Source organism: Stenella coeruleoalba, assembly GCF_951394435.1.
Source record: "Stenella coeruleoalba genome assembly, chromosome: 17".
NCBI lineage: Eukaryota > Metazoa > Chordata > Mammalia > Artiodactyla > Delphinidae > Stenella > Stenella coeruleoalba.
In genome coordinates, this window is record NC_137163.1 from 7,842,911 (window position 1) to 7,861,920 (window position 19,010).

Consider the following 19,010-nt stretch of genomic DNA (forward strand, 5'->3'; position numbering starts at 1 on the left):
ACAGAGCTTCAGTCTCCTTATTTGAAAAATTAACCTTGTTACCATCTAACTTTCTTCTGAGCATTAAATGATTTCTGAACTGCTTGGTATTTAATAAATATTTCCTTTTCTCCCCGAATAAAAAGTGCATAAACATGAGGGTTTTACGTATGCTTGGTATATACATGCAAGTGTGAGCACACACACACACGTGCACACTCACCAATCCATGTCACAATCACACAGACATACCAACACCCCGAAGGCAGAATGATGTCCTCCCTCGGACTCGCATCAAAGGAACACGCTCAACCTCTTAATTCCAACTTGGAAGCTCTAAGCACACATGGAATGTCGGCCCCCCATCTCTCCTGCTTTCAGATCACACTCGTCAAAGGCACACTTGAAAATACCGTGACATCTCATTCCGCCTTCAAAACATCTACTCAGCTCCATAGACTGTGTGTGTGTGTGAAGGGAGATGTGGAATTCTACACCTTTTCTTTCTTTTGTTAGTAACTCAAGTCTCAGTAATACAAATTTTAGCAAAAACAGACTGGAAGCATTGTAAAATCACCTGAAGAGGTTTATGTGTTGATCGATTCCTGTCTAACATATGCATTTGACATCAGGTACGGAAGTTTTCTTTATCCGTAAATTTAATAAATGATATTTTTAGTGATAATACTTAAGGATTCTAAGCACATGATGGAAAAAAAACCACTTTGAGGGACTTCCTTGATGGCGCAGTGGCTAAGAATCCGCCTGCTAATGCAGGGGACACGGGTTTGATCCCTAGTCTGGGAAGATCCCACATGCGGAGCAACTAAGCCCGTGTGTCACAACTACTGAGCCTGTGCTCTAAAGCCCGCGAGCCACAACTACAGAAGCCCAAGCACCTAGAGTCTGTGTTCTGCAGCAAGAGAAGCCACCGCAATGAGAAGCCCGTGCACCGCAATGAAGAGTAGCCCCCGCTTGTTGCCACTGGAGAAAGCCCACGCGTAGCAACGAAGACCCAACACAGCCAAAAATAAATAAATAAAATAAATAAATTTATTAAAAAAACAACAACAAAAAAGGAACCACTTTGATTCACTGCTAGTAAGTCTGCAACAACAAACAAGTGTTTGGGACTAATTTGGCGATATAGATCTAGAGTCAAAAAATCTAGAGTTTTCAAACCCAGTAATTCTGCTTTGGAGAGTCTGCCCCCAGGAAATAATCTCAACATTGGAAAGAGCTTTATGTACCAAGGTATTCTTGTGGTATTTTCGTAATAGTGAGGAGTCAAAAACAATCAAATGCCCAGAAATAGAGGAATGAGTTAGTGAACGACAGTGCGTCGACCTAGTAGGATAATGTGACAACCATGGTTGATCACTGTACTGTCTTTGTTTCTTCATCACCAGATTGGGAGCATTTTAAGGGGAAGAACATAGACAGATGAATGAATGAATGAATATACACATGCATACATGAATGGTTTAGACATATATAACTGTTTGGAAATATACACATGATGCAATATTAGGTAAAAACAAGACACATAACATTGTAGCAAGATTACAACTACTTTTCCATACAGAAAAGTCTAAGGAGATTAGGAAATAAACCGATATATGAACTGACATGGAGTAACTTCTAAATAATTCTGTGATTTTTTTCCTTCTGTATTTCAGCATTGTTTGAATTTTCTGTAATTAGCAAATAGGAAAATAGGACCTGCCCCTTGAGGTTGGTGTGAAGATCAAATGTCTTAGATGTGAAATCTTTAAGTGCTTAGACATCGATATTCTGTACAGAATGCTCAGGGGAAAAAAATACACACAAAGTCAGCTCTTGTAACTGAGGGAAGGAAGTGACAACATGCTTGAGGACATTCATACTCTCAGCCCAGCCTTGATGACAAATGATTCTCTCCTACACGAGCTACATGTTGTCCCTTCAGCCAGGACCATAATGACAGACATCTAGTGCCCCTCAGACATCATGTCACAGGACAGGAATGATGAGAGCCTCTCATTTCCTGACTAAGGGGAAGCAGAAAAAGGACATGCAGCAAAGCCCACGCTGCCCTGCCCGGTCCCATGGCGACCACCGCCCCGCGCTTCCTGCTGCCAGACAGGGTGTGTGCGGTGGGGACGGTGCCATGTGCAGAAGGAGATGGCAGCCCCAGCCCAGGTGGTGCTCCTGGGATCAGGGCCAGCGCCCGGCCTCAGATGTCACTGTGCTGCACGGGGCACCGACGGCTCGGAGCCCCGACTCCTCTGCACATAGTTCCCAAACGCTACTCTTCCTGACACGGCCCCGGGCTTGTGCAGGCCTAGTCACTACACAACAGGGTGCAACAAACCTTAGAATGAAAAGCAGGAGGACTGGGCTCCCGCCGCGCTCTGCGGCCAGTTGGACGCACTCCTTGGCTGGCATGTAAACTGCTGTGATGTGCTGCTGGCATTTGCCCTCTCTATGCATGTGTGAACTGAGAGGGGCTTGAGTTCATGGATGTGAGAGGGTCGTGGGAGCTATAAACTACGGGACAAAAGCAAGGAGAAAGATGAGGCCGCATCACATCGGAGAAATTAGGAAGACAATGAACTTACCGCTCTCTGTGAGGGGAGGCAAAGCCACCGAAGGGCAAAAACCGGAAGCGTCGTTTTGAGCAACTGCAAAAGAAGACAACGGCAGCCCTTTAGCTCTTTTTCACCCTTTCGATCATTGAGTCCTGAAAGGCAGGACTAGAGGTCCAACCTGGTGACAGAAAAGTCAAACTTGGAAGGCAGACGGTGGGCCCACAGTGCCCAGCACCACTCCCGCGTGGTCAGAACGGGCTAGGCTGTGCTGAAGGGACGTCCTGACACCTCAGGGGCTTAAACCAACCTGGCACCACGCGCTCACTGCAGCTGGGCTGCTTTCTCTCCTCTGTGTCACCCTCCCTCGAGGCCCAGGCCGGGGAGACGCCATCAAGCCCCTGCCTCACAGACACTGCGGCAGGGGACCTCACTCCTGCTCTTACAGCTTCGCCGACGAGTGACACACAGCACTCGCCATCTTCACAGCGTTTTCCAAAGCCAGCGGTGAGGAAGTGCAGACCTACCGTGTTCCAGAGAGTGAGCACCCAGGGACACACAGGGAACGAGTGAAACGCCCACCACCATGGCTTAACGGACTCACTCAGGGAGGGCACTTAGCCTGTCTGGGCCTCAGTTTCCACATCTGTACACTGAGGATGACACAACATATGCTGAGAATGGCTGTGGGCATGACAGGAGGTAGTGTAGGGCCAGACACAGGGTGGGAGTTCACTAGACGGCAGCTATTCACCGCAGGCTGCGTGGCAGGTGGACGGAGCCTGGAGTAGGAGGGCAGACAGACTGGGCTCGAACCTCCATATGCCTCTTAGAAGCAGGGCAGATGGACAAGTTACCTGGCTTCTTCTGTGCCCAGCTTTGGCGTTGGCACATGAGGATGATGTCAGAATTAAATGAGAAACCGTGCAGACCCAGCAGGTGACCGTGAGAGCCCATTATCCCCTTCCCCTTCCTCTTCCTTTACTGAACAAATCAAAATCTTCAAAGCCTCAGCATCCTTTTCTTCCAGTGGCCCAAACTAGGAGTGCTGTCAGATCTTCTCCCTCTCTGAGCTATGGTGTAGCATGGTCAGGGGTCAAGGGTCATGGGTGGGGCCCACAGTCAAGGGTCAGCAACCCAGGGTGAGATTGTGTGACCTTGAGCAAGTTGCTTCACCTCCCTGTCCTCAGTTTCCTTGTCTGTAAAATGGGGGTAATGACAGTACCTCTCTCAGGGTTGTGAGGCTTGGATGAGTTGTTGTATGTAAACCTTTGGGCATACAGTAAGCACTCAATAAACGCCGGCCACTATTCACTCTTTTTTTTTTTTTTTTTTGTGGTACGCGGGCCTCTCACTGCCGCGGCCTCTCCCGCTGCAGAGCACAGGCTCCGGACGCGCAGGCTCAGTGGCCATGGCTCATGGGCCCAGCCACTCCATGGCATGTGGGATCTTCCCAGACCGGGGCACGAACGTGCGTCCCCTGCATCGGCAGGCGGACTCTCAACCACTGCACTACCAGGAAAGCCCCACTATTCACTCTTAATATCGCCCTTTCACAGTGACACACCCTTGTCCTTGACTCTTGGTCTTGTCTGCCTCCATGAAAAGCCTCGAGTCAGAGTCATGCTCTATTCTGGTCCCCGAAGTCCCGGTTTGGGTTCCCTCCCATCCCGTCCCCTCCGCCGCCTTCCTCACTTTGGTCAGACATGCCACGACCCAGCCTCCCTGAGTTCTCGAGCCCCCAGCTGTCGTGTGTCTCTCCTGCTTGACTCCATCTGCCTAGAAGCACCTGCTCCTGGTCATCATTCTATGGCCCTGGTTCCCAGCCTTCGGCAGACATTGGAATCCCCTGGAGGGCTTGATGACACACACCACGTTGGCCCCATCCCCAGACTGTCTGGTTCAGCAGGTGTGGGCTGGGGCCTGAGATCCGGCGTTTCTAACAAGTTCCCAGGTGAGGCTGACACTGCTGGTCCAGGGACTCACGCTGAGGGTTGCTGAGCTAAGGCTCCTGTCACCCAACATTCTGTGAGCTCCTCCCACAAAACTCAGAATGACTCAGAACCACCCACCATGCTCTACAGCGCCCAGGGGCCCAGCTTGTTTATTTAAATGTCCATCTTTGCTTTCTCAGAGCAAAGACCCTGAGAGTCAGTGCAATCTTCAGAAAACAATCTGATGAACCTACATCGAGGGCATTCCGATGCCCACACCCTTGGACCCAGTAATTCTGCTTCTGGAAATTTATCTGGAAATTCAAAGCAAGCTCGGTTTGCAAAGGAAACATTTATACAGCACTAATGAAACACTGGAAACCGTATACGTCTAATGCTGTGAGAACAGTGAGGCGAGCTGCCGCACATCCGCGGGGAGAATTACTATGCGCGCGTCTCAGCCAGGCATTCATCACCTAGTTCTGGGGCTGCTGCTGCTCTACTTACCCTTCCTCATCCTCCATCAGTGTTTCCTGACGGGGGGCTGTCGGCCCTTTGGGTGGGACCTTCTTCACTGTACAGGAATAGCTGAGCCCTGAAAGTTCTCAGCTTCCCTGGGCCGCGGGGCACTGAGCCTCGGCCCCTGCGAGGGACTCCGTCCCTGGGGACGCCCCTACAGAGCATCATACCGTGCAACCTTGAGCAAGTTTCTCAGCTAATTCATGCTTGTTAAACAGATGGATGGTAACCCTTCTGCTTCTTCCCAGCTCTGCTTTCAGTGACATCAAGCTGGTGGCTTGAAATGGGCTGTGGCTGGAGTATTTACACCACGGAAAGTGGCAACCGCTACAAAACAACAAATCAGGGCCCCTGCCACCCTCCCCAGTTGTAACACATTTGCCAGCACAGCAGAGAATGCGGGTAAGGATAGACCCAACCTCATCACATTCTTTGGGGACCAAATAAGATGTTGCCTGTGAAACACTAGCCTAGCCCTGGAGCCCACTCCGTGCTAAGTAAATGGCAGACACTCTTGAGGGGATGTGAGTGATGATGTGAAGAGCGGACTGCACAGTGAATTCTCCTACGTGTGGTGGTTTCTACATGGGCTGCAGAGAAGCATAATTAGAAGAGCTGGTCATTTCCTTTCCATTTCCCATATCTAGAATAGCTACAGGGTCCAAGTACATTTGCTTAACAGAAGAACAAAGGAAGTGTGAGGCTTCGGTTGTTTTTTTTAGATGCTGCCTGTGACTTTGTAAACAAACCAAAGATCCTGCCCCACTTGCAAGTCACGCACAGCTGCGGAGCGAATGGCAGCCCAGTTCTCCGAGAGCAGCAGGTACCAGTGCCCCAGAGGCTGCCCCCTCCAGGCAGCCCTGAGCTCTGGGGCAGCTGGACTGCAGAGCAGCCTTCTTACCCTGTACTCCCACCTTGGTTGCTAAGATGCTTCCGCGTTGGGTCCTGCTGTTGGAAAGTGGCTGCCAACAGCCTCATTTGCATCATAATTGCTTGGCCTGAGCCTCTCAGTTTGGTGCTCAGACCCATGCAAATTTCTGTTCTCTGTGGACAGCAGTCAGAAAGCACACAGCTGCAGGCTCTCTGGGGGCCCCTCTGGGCGCTCCCTGCTCTAGGTTTGTGCCTCTCTCCTGGATCCTAGGAGACTCAACTCCCACTTCTGTTTTGAGAACACAGCCCAGTACCAGGGTTATGTTGCCCGTGTGCAGGTCTCTGCGGCCCCGGGGGCTGCAGGGCAGGACCACCCACTATCCCTACGCAGCAGCCACTGCGCCCTTCACCCAGCTTTCCTTTATCTACGCCCAGATTTTCCCCCAGAGTGGCTTTTGCATAATCTCTTATAGAACAAAATTTCTTGCTCCCCTTTTGTGCTTCAGAAGCCCCCGTGGGTCCCCCCACACCGTAACACAAGCCACAGGGCTGAGTAGTTCTCTGATACAGAGGGAATAATTACCTCCCGGTGAGGGGATAGGAGAGTACCAGCCCCACAGGCGTTGTAAGTGAATGCAGGGAGAGTGCTGGAGAGTTGTTTCTGACATTAGTAAGTGTTTGAGAGATGTTCATGTCTCTCACTTCTGCCTCCCCAGCCAGGCTAAACGCTTTTGGGGAGGACCTTCTACCCCTGATGCTTCCATGGTGTTTGACACATAGTAGGAGCTCAACAAATAGCCCTTCCTTTCCCCTTCCTCAGTGTCATTCTTCAGAAACAGAACCTGTGTTACCTTCTTTGTGTCTGGCTCTCAGCCTGCAGTCAAATCAGGGGTCTGTGCTCATCACTCAACAGAGATGCCAGTACACTAAATGACCAAACCATGGATTTGAAGTGAGGGCAAAGACTATTAACGGAAATTCTTTGCAAGAATTCCTTTGTAAAAAATCCGTGTCTCCTGTGCTGACAGAGAGGTCATCCTTCAAGGCTCAGGTCCCCCTGTGCAGGCTTCCCTGGCCCTGCAGGGGCCCTACTTCCTACTATTGTGTGTGATGTATAACTGATTCACTTTGTTATAAAGCAGAAACTAACACACCATTGTAAAGCAATTATACTCTAATAAAGATGTAAAAAAAAATCTAACCACTCAATTAAAAAAATAATAATACAAAGATAAGGATGTGGGGAAAGTAACGACAATGTCAGCTTGCCTGTTGGGACTTTCCAACGTTACACTAGGGAAGTTTTGTCTACTACAGAAAACAGAATACACCACCATCTAAGGTTCAGAATCCAGAAGATGAGTGTGTTTTGGCTCAAAATATATCACAAATCAGAAGGTGGCTTTGCACTAGGTCAATGTGACCCAGCGGAGAGAATGGTCTAATTTATCGAACCAGTTTCTCTGAGTAAGGTTCCTTCTCTCTGCCTGGGTCTTAGGAGGAGATAATCCATCACGTCTTGAGACTTAGCCCACCACCCGCAATGGGTGGTGAAGACGACTTAAGGGAAAAAGACTGACCAGTGAGGACCTAGTTCTGCTCCGATGGAGAGTCATGGGTCACACCAGGCCACCAGAACCCCTGCAGCTGGCCCTCTTCTGAAATGGAAAATTCAGAGCCACTCACACCAGAATGGCCGTAAGCCATGTGCATCCCGAGGTGTTTCTCACCCAGGGGTCCTGAGAGACTGACGCCATTTTGGCATTTTTCGATTTTTCTCCCCACTCACCCAGACACAGAAAGCAGGCGGCATGCAGGGTGAAAAGCTGCCTGCTTGGGCAGCTCCAGGCCAGCGGGCCAGAGCCTGCAGGAGGTGGTCCCTGAAGCATAAAGGAGGGTGTAGGAGGCTTTCAGTAATGGATTTCCACCAGTCTGAAGCAGAATTAATTTCTTGCTCCCATGCTCCCACAGCACTTCATGCATATGACTGTTCTAGAACTGAGCCTATGATGCTACAATTAATCATACGTGCCCGCATCTTCTTCACTAGGATGTGAGCACCTAAGAAAAAAATGACTACATCTTATTAACCCCACACTTCCTAGTGCCCAGCACAGTGCATGACCCAGTATGGACACTCGATAAAGTTTGAAAACTTCTAGATTTACGACATGAGCAATCCAGAGCTAGAACGGCTTACTTACCTACAGGCTGTAACTCCTCCTTAAGTTGTGAGTGCCTGGAGGACAGGAATCATTTCTTATTCCAACTCAGCCATATAACACAGTGAATACGTCATATGGCTGAGGAGAGCCATATAATATGGATATATGGTTGGTTATTTGGACCCAGTTCTTTCTGACTAGGTCCACAAATTCTGGGTCCAAATTCTGTCATTTACCTGCTATGTGTGACTTTGGGCAAGTGACTTAATCTCCCTGAACCTCAGCTAACAGTGGTTATGAGGATTCGGTGAGATAACACTTATAAAGTGCTTGGCATCCAGCCAGGCACACAGTAAGAGCCCAGGGATTAGAGGCTGGATTTGTAAAACCAGAGGCCCCCCGGGCGTGGCTGACATTCGGTCAGTGTCTGTCGAATGAATTTGTAATTCCCTGCCCTGCAGTTCCTGGTCAGAACTCCTGAGTCCCCAGCCTGACCCCACAGAATATACATTGGAAAAAGTCAGTGGTCTGTGCAGTCAGATAAAAAGAAATAGAACAGATGGAAAAAGTGGGGGCAATAAGCACCTTGGGTTCTTTTCCTTGCTAACTCCTGCCAGATGTTGTAACCCTGTGATATGATTCCCATATTTCTGAACAAATGAATTATTTCTTAGCCTCTTTTTATCCAATTCTTCCCTGAGCAATAGAAAGATGAAAAATGACATTTTCCAGCTTTGGGCGGGGTGAGGAGATGGGAAGAGGTGTGGGAGGACAGCTGGGCAAGGAGGCACTGTGGGCTGAGAGTTCAGTTCTAAAGGCCCTAAATACCCAGAGCTGGCACTGGAGCTCCTGCGGGGCCACCATCCTAGGCAGGCGTTCACTCCCCGTCCTCTATATGGCACACCCTCCCCCCTAAATAGAAACCCACTGAGGATGTTTCATCATACACTCCTGATGTTTTTCTTAAAACAATTCAAGATGTTAAAATAAAATAAAAGGAATAAATAGAGTGAACTCAGATCAAGTCACAGGATGCTCAAAGTAGACATCAGCAAGGAAGATTCTTTTCAGCCTGGTAACAATCAACCCCAAAAGACTCTGCCTTGAAGCCACAGAATGTCTCGGGGGTTCGTAGGCTCATGAACAAATGTCAAGGACCAGATTCCACCAAAAGCCCCATCCCAAGCCTCTCGGGTTGGACGTAGCTCTGGAACAAGAGGTCAACCTACTGCTGGTTTCGTTTATTAGTTTTATTTTTTCAGTTTATTGGTCAAATGGTTGTTTGAGTTGAGCTGGCAATGTGTCCAGACAGTTTCACATACAGTCACTCATGCCATATGGGAGACCTGCCAGGAGGCAGCAGGTAAAGGGGAAGAGTGAAGTCTGGAGTCTTGAGAGCTGGGTTTGCGACCTGACTATGCTTCTTGATGGCTATGTGGTTTGGGTCAAATAACTTCCACTGTCTACACCATACTCTCCTCATCTTAAAATGGAGGAAATAATGTCTACTCCATGGAGGCATTGAGTAATATATTGTATAACCCGTGTAGAAGCCGCAGCACACATGTAGACACACAGTGGGCACACGAGGAATGTCAGTTCTCCTCTCCTTTCCTACATTGGGCAAAGCATTGTGTTGGGTGATATGCAGAATGTGAAATCAAAGTTACAGACCTCTAAGGTTCCTCCAGGTCAGACATCCTGTTACTCTCATTTCTAGGGCAAGGACCAGGGCAGGGCCAGACTCTCTCCCTTAAATTTAAAGCTTGAACACAACCACCAAAACCCTCTGGGGCAGACTGAGGAAGACAGTGTCACACTGAAGAGGTTGTCCATTCACTCCTGCTGAATACATCCATGGAGCTGAGGCCTAGTTGGACATCTTTCCTTTGAGTCTACAAGCAGACTTTCAATACGTTCCTTTTCTGCTTACGTTAAATAGAATCTGTCTCTGTTGCTTGCACCCAGTGAATCCTGACTAATCTCCTCCCGGGGCCAAGGACATCATCCTAACATACAGTTGAGAAGCAGTCAACTAAAGATGTCCATGTAGCTGTTCGGAGAATATCACTTACCAGGCTTCTGGTACCACCCGAAGGGATAAGTGCGGACCTCAGTGTCGGGAGAGCCACAGTCCAGAATGCGCCAGGCTCCTCCATTTTCCTCACTGCACATCTGAATTCCCAAGCTGTTCAGAGTTAGGCATGTCACCTCTCCTCCTGGAGCAAAAAATATCGAGGACCAGGGAAATGATCATGATGGAAGATTCTAACGGAATGAGAGAAATTCTGCAAACTCATTCTTCAGCAGACTTTTGAGGTGCAGCACACTATTCCAGTGACGATCTTAGTCACTGATGAAAAACCCGCTACCTTAATGAGCTTCTGATCAAAGAGGACATCGATGGAGACAGCACAGAACTGTCGTGTGCCTAGGGCTATGCTGGGGCTGTGTTTGCATCATACTCCTTGGTCCTCACTCAGCCCTAGGAGGAGGGTAACATTTCTATCCCTATTTACAGATAAGAAAACCAAGGCTCAGAGAGATTAAGTCGCTTGTCCAGAATCAAGATTTAAATGCAGATCGTATGGATGGATCCAAAGTTCACACTACCAAGCTGCCTGACCCAGGTCTTGAAAGCTGAGCAGAAGACAGCTGAGTGAGCCATGGCAGGAAGGCTACTTGGGTCAGGGAGAAGAGTCGTGTAACGCTGACTGGGCACTGGGCCAGGGGCCATGTCCCAGCTACCGTGTTTGTTAGCCACCTCCCCTCTCCAAGCCCCCACCTCCCATCTGTGAATGAAAGGCGCTCTTCTCCACCCACACGAGGAGGTGCTGAGGATTAGATCAGACTGTAGACGCCAACGGGTTTTCTAGACTGTAAAGTGTCGTATGCAGACCAGAGGGAGTTACCATTATTACCTTTTAACTGGGAAACGTTAAGAAAGCCAAAGCCCGTGCAGCACGGGTCCACGTCACACAGGCGTTCACATTCGAAGAAGCTGGAGGAAGGGGAAAAGAGCAGGCCTGAAGGTTTGTGCTGGGCAGGACCTATGGGGCAGGCTGAATCGCTACCACTGCCTTCTGGGGGCCTGCCCTCTATGACGACCCTTTCCTGAGTCCAGACACACAAGCTCTGCTCCCGCAGCGCCCATCCCAGCACCAGGGTCAGACTGATCTCCATTTCCCACCCTCCTTCTTGTCCCCCTTCCTGTCGGCATGGGTGGTGCCCAGCCAGAACTCAAGGCAGACTATCCTGTATCATCTTTTAATCTGCATTTACAAAAGCAGATCTTAAATGCCAGCAGCATGGCGTAGTCTCATAAACCAACAACACTTCGTAGATCAACAATTCATAGATCAATGACTCTCAAATTGTAACTTCAACGGGGGAGCTTAGTTAAAGCTCAGATTCCCGAGCCCCCTGTAAATGCTGATTCGGCAGGTCCAGGGTAGGACCCAGGAATGCAGTTTGTAAAAAGTCCCCTGGTAATTCTGATGGGTGAGATCGACAGACTGGTGGAGAGAAACATCACCTTTAATGAAAACAACTAAATTACAGCTGACTAGTTAAATCAATAATAGAATACATTTTTTAAATAAAAAATTAAATAAATTGAAAGCCGTGATATGCCTATGGTCCCGCTGGAAGTTCCGCTTGCTCTCTGGATTTTCAGTGCAGCACAGGAAGACTTGGCTGGTCAACTTTATTACAATGCTTGATAACTTGTATTAACTGATAAAACACGGGTCAGTGTTCCCCTTTTGCGTCAGCTGACCAGATATTCAGGGCTAAATGTTGTGCTGACTATTAGTAACTGACCTTAGCCATGGTTTTTAGATAGTTACCTCCTTAGTACTTTTTCACCCTTTGCTTTGGGTTTTTCAGTCTTTTATGCTTGTGCCTTTAACTGATATTATATCACCATCTTTATGAAAACAGAAGGGTCGTTATTAAGTATTGCAGTGGGGCGGGAGTGAATGGAAACAGCTTACCCATTGGAAATGGATTTGTTAAACATGGGCACTTTGTTTCTAATGGAAATCCCCGTCAGCTTTTGGAACGGCAGGCGAGTGTAAAAATTCTTCACTTTATCTTGCAGTACAACTACACAGAGGGAAGAAAGACATATTATGTAAGGAGAGATGTGCTGTAGCCATAAAGATACTTTTGTAGGGGGACAAAGGTATACAAACCGTACTGAAAGCTTCCGATTAAGATGGCGTATTAAACCCATGTACTTACAGTCTACTCCCACCCCAAACCTCACTAAAATCATAGTAAAGGCATATACCCCCAAGGCAAAAGAGGATAGGAGAGGGGAGAGAGAGAGAAATTTTGAAAGTTAGAAAAACACAGAGGAGTAAAAGTTGACCTAAGAACGCTGAATTCTCAACTTTTCTGTGGGAAGAACTGAGAAGCAACCCCACACACCTTCTGGAATCCCCCAAAGTTTCAGTATCAGCAGCAGTGGGATGAAAGTGAGCTAAAACAGAATGGGCTGGAAAGCTTCTGCAGAAGAGTTAGGTCTCCAGAGGCCCTCCTCTTTTTTCCACAGCCAACAACTGCCCCTTCCTACCATGGAAGGATGGGGTCTCTTGGGGGTGCCAGGTTGAGTTGTAATGGAGGGGGTACCACACCGAAGCCGGGGGATTTTTTCCAGTCAGTCCACATGGTGAATATTGAGCTCCCCTAATTTTCCAATCTTATTTGGCATCTAAACCACAAGCATCCAGGCTCACACCCCCAGGCCAGATATTACAAGATTCCTCTGGAGGAAGGGCCTAGACATATGGACGTGAGGGAGTCCCCAAAGGGTGACCCAACTAGATTATCCTACCAAGAAAGCCCAAGTCAACAAGCTCCCACAACACACTCAGAGCTTCCCAGTTAGCTTCTGGGCCCCTGTCTTACATTTAAGTGGAAAAATCAAGGGTCACCAGACACCTGAGAAAGGCCTCCAGCAAGGAAGATAGAACAGTAAATGAAAGATCTCAGCATGATGGAAGAAATGAAGACTGGGCAAGGTGAACCCCCCTCCACCCAAATAGTATTAATGTTAAACATTAATAAACATTAATGTTCTCAAAGGGGTAAAATTAACTTCTATCTTGTTGAAGCCACAGTTGTTGGGATTTTCTATAATAAATGGCCAATTGGAATTCCACCTGCTATGTGCAAAAAACATGATTTCTATGAGCAGTGGGATTCCAGAGTGAGATTATTCTCTCTAGTCAATTTGATGCATTTCTAAATGCCTTTGCACCTCTACAAGAAGCCTGGGTAACTTTACTTTTAGACATTTTTTTTTTTTTTTGGCCTCTCCACACAGCCTGTGGGATCTTACCTCCCCGACCAGGGATCAAACCCGTACCCCCTGCAGTGGAAGCGCAGAGTCTTAACAGCTAGACCGCCGGGGAAGTCCATTTTTCAAGGAAGAAGAACTGATCTGGATATTTGTAGAGCCACAGAGGCAGCAGCCCACTAAAAACGCAGTTTGGGTTGATCCAACAAGCACTCACCTTTCTTCTGGAAGAGGGCACTTGGCCTGTGGGGCAGGATCAGTCTGCAGCCTTTGGGACTGGACTCCATGACATCATCACACACCTGGGCCTCTGGGTAGAGGGTGCAGGTGAAGTACAAGGGTGCGCTGTCTGTTACCTCTGCCAGCTGACAGAAAGAGGGCTCCTGGACACAGCCTACAGGCAAGAGAACAGTTGGGTGTTAGTCCTAGGGAGGCCAGCAGTGGAGGGTTACCTCTACAGGACCTTCTGGGAGAAATGCCCCGTGGGGACTCTTCCCAGGCAGGGAAGAGGCCCAGGTCAGCCAGGGCTGTCCAGTCTGGAAGGCCCAAGAAAAACACTAGGGTTCTCCTGGCTGGGGAGAGGGCCATGCACGAAACAGGGCGTCCAGGTGGCTCCAAAAAAAGGCAAAGTCCAAGAGGGTGAGGGGTCAGCTGGAAACTCAGCAATACGGGAGCAGAGAGGGTAAAACTCCATTGGATCTGCCCAGGACCATCTCAGAGGCAGTCAGGACCTCAGACCACAGGCCACAGGATGTAAAATTTGGTGGCGCTGTGAACAATCTCCCCTGTTCCCGTGTCAGACTTTGCCACTGGCACACGTGAGCTCCCTCATGGGGAGGCATATGGCTGATTTTGATTTTCTTATTCCCAAGGTGAAACACAAGGCCTAGATCACAGCACCTGTGCAACACAGCATGTGCCTGTTAGGAAAAGTATGGATGGATGGATAGATGGGTGGATGGATGGATGGGTGGATGGATGGATGATAGGTTCTGAGAGCAGAGTAGAGACTAACTACACGATTAGCTTCTTGAAGATATGGGTTATGTCCTGCCTTCTGTATCACCCATGACACTAACACTGAAGGGACCCCTGAGTTATGCTATTGAATTTGATCATATCTGTGTCTCAAGAGTTTTTAAACTAGGCCTGAGATGCCTGACCACAGGGTGGAGAAGAAGGAGGAGGAGGTCTAAGGATACTTACGAGAAAGACACCACAGATTTGCCTGCTGCAGTGAAAATAGGTGTTTGAAAAGCCAGTGCTGCTGGCTGGGCAGGGATCGGTTTCCATTGACAATGACTTGGTTAAGGTCCACAGGGGAGAAAAGCTCTGTTGTCAAATCTGAAAAAGAAGGGGCAAGTCAACTTCCTTTGCCTTTATCTCCATGGTGAAAATCTCTGTCTCTCTGTCTGTCTCACACACACACACACACTTGCAGGCTGTGTGAGGCCACAGCATGTCTGGAGTCAATAGGGTTGGGAGCCTTGTCAGGCAGGACAGATTCAGAAGGTCCCAGAAAGCCCTAAAAATTATGGAGTTGCAACACCTTAGAATCTTGGTTGGGGAGAAAACTTGGGAGCCATCTGGTTTAACTTTTCACCTAATGCAGAACTCTTCCCCACGATATTTCTGGCCGAGGTCCCTGCAGCCCTGCGTGACATGTCTGTGCCCACCGCAGCCACCCACTCCATCATTAGGACGTTGAGGAACCAAATCTGCCCCTTTGTAAATGTGAACCACTGATGCTCCTTCTGTCTTCCGAAGCCACATGGAAGTTCTAACTTCCTCCCAATGGCAGCCTTCATCTGTGAAGACAGCTCTCAGCTCCGCTCAGCCCCAGACTTGAAAGTTCCAGCTTTCATATCTCCCACCTCACCCCACCCCCATCTTTCTTTGTGTCTTCATACGCCATGATTCTGGCTGAAGGCTCTTCTTGGGTACACCACTGCCCACGGGACGGCAGTCCAAGCTTTCTTCTTGGTCCGGACTCTACCTGCATTTGGAGCTTCATCTCTGATTGCTTCAACTCACACTCAAGAAGCATGTACATTACACTACATTAATCATGTAGTTAATCGCTATTCTGCTCCCAGAACACTGGTAATTCCAGCTCATCACCTCACTGCTTGCTGCCCCAGGACTACTGTCCGTGCTCACTTGCCCTTTACCCCCTTCCTCGTCACCTGCCTAGTCCTCCTGGGCTTCAAGGACCAACATTGCTCCCTCCTGCTCTGATGTTCAGTGGCTCTATAAAGAGGGTCTCCAGCGTTGAGGGACCTAGCACCCCAGCCCAGGAGTAGGGGCACATTTCTGCACCTCATGAGGGCTCTGACTTCCCAGAGGGGCTTTCACTGGGGGCATAAAGCGGATCATGGAATGAGCTGGGGCAGGTTTACAGCATCCCTTAGCTTGGGGCTCTGGAATGAGGGGCTCTACAGCCCACGCATACCCCACGTTGCCTTGGACTGCAGCATCTTCTCAGAAGCCCACTCTTCAGGCCACTTAAAGCAGGCTCACAAAGGCCCTCACCAACAACTACCACCGAAGGGGATAAAAGTGTATGAGGTCTGGCAGGGCCAGAAGTTTAGTGCAAACAGAGACCCCAGGAACCGTGTCGCCAGTCCCTCCTCTGTGCAGCCACCGCCCTTTGGGTTATTGCTTCCCATGCTACTGTACCATGGCTGGTTGCATGCCTGTCTCCCTGCTGAACCATACCTGGCATAGGTAGGAGCGCACACACCACCCCTTAAGACAGCAGAGGAAGAAAGGAAAAACAACATAGCCAGCCTAGAGACTCACTTGTAGATCCTGGAGTCACACTTTGTCCTCAGAGCCTCTGCACAGGCTGTCCCCTTGCCTGGAACTCCTTCACCCAGGTGAAGGAAATGCCTGGCAGATCTTCCAGGCTCCTCTGAGAAGCCCCTGTTACCTGTTGGAGGCTGCCAAGCATCCTCCCTCCCTGCAATCCCTCTGCACTGACACCCCATCGCAGCCCTCACGACCCTGGCCTGCCGTGGCTGGCACATGGGAATTCTCACCAGCCTGGGAACTTCTGAGGGCACCGAGTATGTGCACCAAAAATGTCTGCTGGGTGAAAGAATGGCTACTGTAGCCTCTCAGTTTATCCCTGATGCTGCATTAGGAAGAATCCATTTTCGACTTGTTCTCTCAAAACTTTGCAATCCTCTTGAAGGCCAGGAGGCCAATAGGGGGCTGCCAGCTGGGAGGTTGTTCTCTGCTTTTCTGTGTGTGTCTGAGACACTCGGAGTAACTGCAGTAACTGGAAGCAGAAAGGGGAACATTCCTCGCTGTGCTGTGACTGGGAAAGGCCCTTCTGGGGAGCACGGAGGAGCACCGGCCAGGGAAGTGACCCACTGCAGGGGAGCCCATCAACGGGGCTTCTCCTGCAGGGGCGTTATCGCCTCAAGTCCAGGAATGTAATCAGCTGGGAAGGGGAAACCCAAGCTGGGCTTTGCCTATTCACCCTGAAGCCCTCCAGGGTCTCCGGTGGGGGAGGAGAGGCAGGCCTTCCTGTGGGCATCACGTGATAGCTTTGTAGATGCGCCCGGCACGGTGGATAATGACGGAGTTTACAGAACATTCTCAAGTACCAGGAAAACATTCACATTTACATGGCCGTGAGCGGTCTGGCTACCGCTCAGAGGCGCTGCTAAGGTTGGGGATCACGAACGTAAATGTCCCCAGGGCAGGCTGGCCTGCAGGAGTGTAGGGTGCTGGGGGGTAGGGGCAAACAGGAGAGCCACACCCCATGGAGGGGGCAGCTCAGCTCAGCTCGAGGGTGGTCGCCAGGCAGAAATTTGAAGCCTGCGCTGCTAGAGCTTTTCCTCTGTTTTTCTCTACAGAAGCTGGAAATCTGAATTTTTATATAAAATCTTCCAATTTAAAAATATTGGCTCTGTTAAATAAAATCAGAAGTCTACTCTGCAAATCAAACAGAACCCGTCTGCCCTGTCCGCCAGGGGCCACCAAGACTCAGCTCTCAAGTCCATGCTGTCTGCACCTGGGAGCAGCTTGTGTTCTAGAAGAACCTGGGCCTTAGAGTCAGCTGACCAGGGTTTGAATCCCAGCGTGGCTGCTTTCTTAGCACTGGACCAGCTGAAGCGAGGGCTACCAGGCACTCTGAGCTCCGCATTGCTCATTGGTAAAATGGGAAGAATGACAGCGATGAGCAGGGCTGTCAACGTTTGTGCGGCGATGGATTTAAAGCACCAGAGGCAGGGCCGGCACCCAGGAGTCTCAAGGGGGAGCGGGCTCACTGCTGCTCCCCTGCCTGGTGAGCTCACTCCCCCTGCCCCTGTGGCAGCAGAGAAACCTGAACAGCAGCCATGGGCTTGGGAGGCTCCCAGGACACAACCAATATGCCGATTGCCAGTGCAGGCAAAGATTGGACAGGAGAGGGGCCAGGTCTCTGTGCAGGAGGGACCCAGCTAAAGGCTTGCACCTGAGAACAAGAAGGGGAAGGCTCCTGTGAAGGTGCCCACTCCCCCACTCCCCCCAGCTCGCTGGCAAGACTGAAGCTGCCACTACAAACCTCTGAAGGTGCAGAAGGGCATAGCTGTTAAGGCATTTGGACGGGAATATGCCCCGTGACCCTAGCACGGTCCCCAGCTGGGATCTGCTGTCCGACAGGCAATACAGGAAGAGAGATGGGCTGGGGACAGAACCTTCTGGAAGGCTTGCTACGAGCCAGGCTCGGTGCTAGGATCATAATCCCAACTACCACATAATAACAGCTACCGGTTTTTGAGCACCTGCTCTGTGTCATGGCAACTTATAGAATTACATCCTCTAATCCCGTCTCATGGGGACTGCTATTACTCTCATTTAAAGAAGGAGAAACTGAGGCTCAGAGAAGATGACTCGGGGTTGCACAGGCAGATGGAGACAGGGCTGGGATTCGAACCCTGCTCTACTGACCTGAGGGCCACACTCAGAATCAGGACACAGCCCTCGAGCCCTCAGCTCTATGGACACAGAGCAAACTCATAACTGCTGAACAGCTAGTATGGGATGAGCCCCAGTTGTAATGATTTATGTACATGATCTCATTTTTATCTGCACCAAAGCCATGGGAAAGGGAAGAAACTACCATTGTGTGGGCATCTGGGGATATTATGTACCAGGCAATGTGCCAGATGTCTTCCAGGTATGTTCTCTATAAGAGGATAAGTGGAAAGCAAGGTACGTTCTACACAGCAGGAATCGAGGCTCACAGGAGGTGAGCAAAGTACCCATGGCCATGCAGTTCGTAGTGAGTTGCCAAAAGCCGCTCCAGCCCATCTCTCTGCTGTGCAATGTGGTGTTTCTCCCCTCTGGTGTGCTGTCCCCCACCACCGTGCTGCAGGCTGACTGCCTCCCCTCTCCCTACCCCCTCCTCCCCTCCCCTCTCTCTCTCTCTCTACCTGGCTCTCTTTCCCTCTCCCTCTGCCCCCAACCGGGACTTTCAGCTCCACCTAAGGAAAAACAACTGTAGCCTCGGGCAATGGAGAAGCCTCAGACACCACACACACGCTGCCCCTAGGAAGCTGTGGATTTACATCTTCCACTGCATAAAATGACTCTCTCTCAAGAGACCCTCACAGACATCTCATCCATAAACAGTTCCAGAACATGAACATTTTGCTTACATTCTTCAGCGTGTACATAA

At 49.7% G+C, this 19,010-nt stretch overlaps 2 protein-coding genes across 2 annotated transcripts in view; both read right to left on the reverse strand.

Annotated features, from left to right (window-relative positions):
• Nucleotides 1-10,137, reverse strand: part of LOC307176053 (thyroglobulin-like) — a gene marked incomplete at its 3' end in the record, with an annotated part of 48,447 nt that extends 38,310 nt beyond the window's left edge. The window contains exons 1-2 of the mRNA XM_079901799.1: nucleotides 10,110-10,137; nucleotides 2,580-2,642 (exon numbers count right to left, since the gene is read on the reverse strand). The remainder of the gene's footprint in view (nucleotides 1-2,579; nucleotides 2,643-10,109) is intronic.
• The window catches only part of TG (thyroglobulin), an 80,754-nt gene continuing 71,792 nt past the window's right edge, over nucleotides 10,049-19,010 (reverse strand). Inside the window, exons 22-26 of the mRNA XM_079902422.1 lie at nucleotides 14,546-14,683; nucleotides 13,557-13,733; nucleotides 12,030-12,141; nucleotides 10,956-11,035; nucleotides 10,049-10,253 (exon numbers count right to left, since the gene is read on the reverse strand). Of these exons, the coding sequence (XP_079758548.1) occupies nucleotides 10,102-10,253; nucleotides 10,956-11,035; nucleotides 12,030-12,141; nucleotides 13,557-13,733; nucleotides 14,546-14,683 (659 nt within the window). The 3' untranslated portion in view covers nucleotides 10,049-10,101. The remainder of the gene's footprint in view (nucleotides 10,254-10,955; nucleotides 11,036-12,029; nucleotides 12,142-13,556; nucleotides 13,734-14,545; nucleotides 14,684-19,010) is intronic.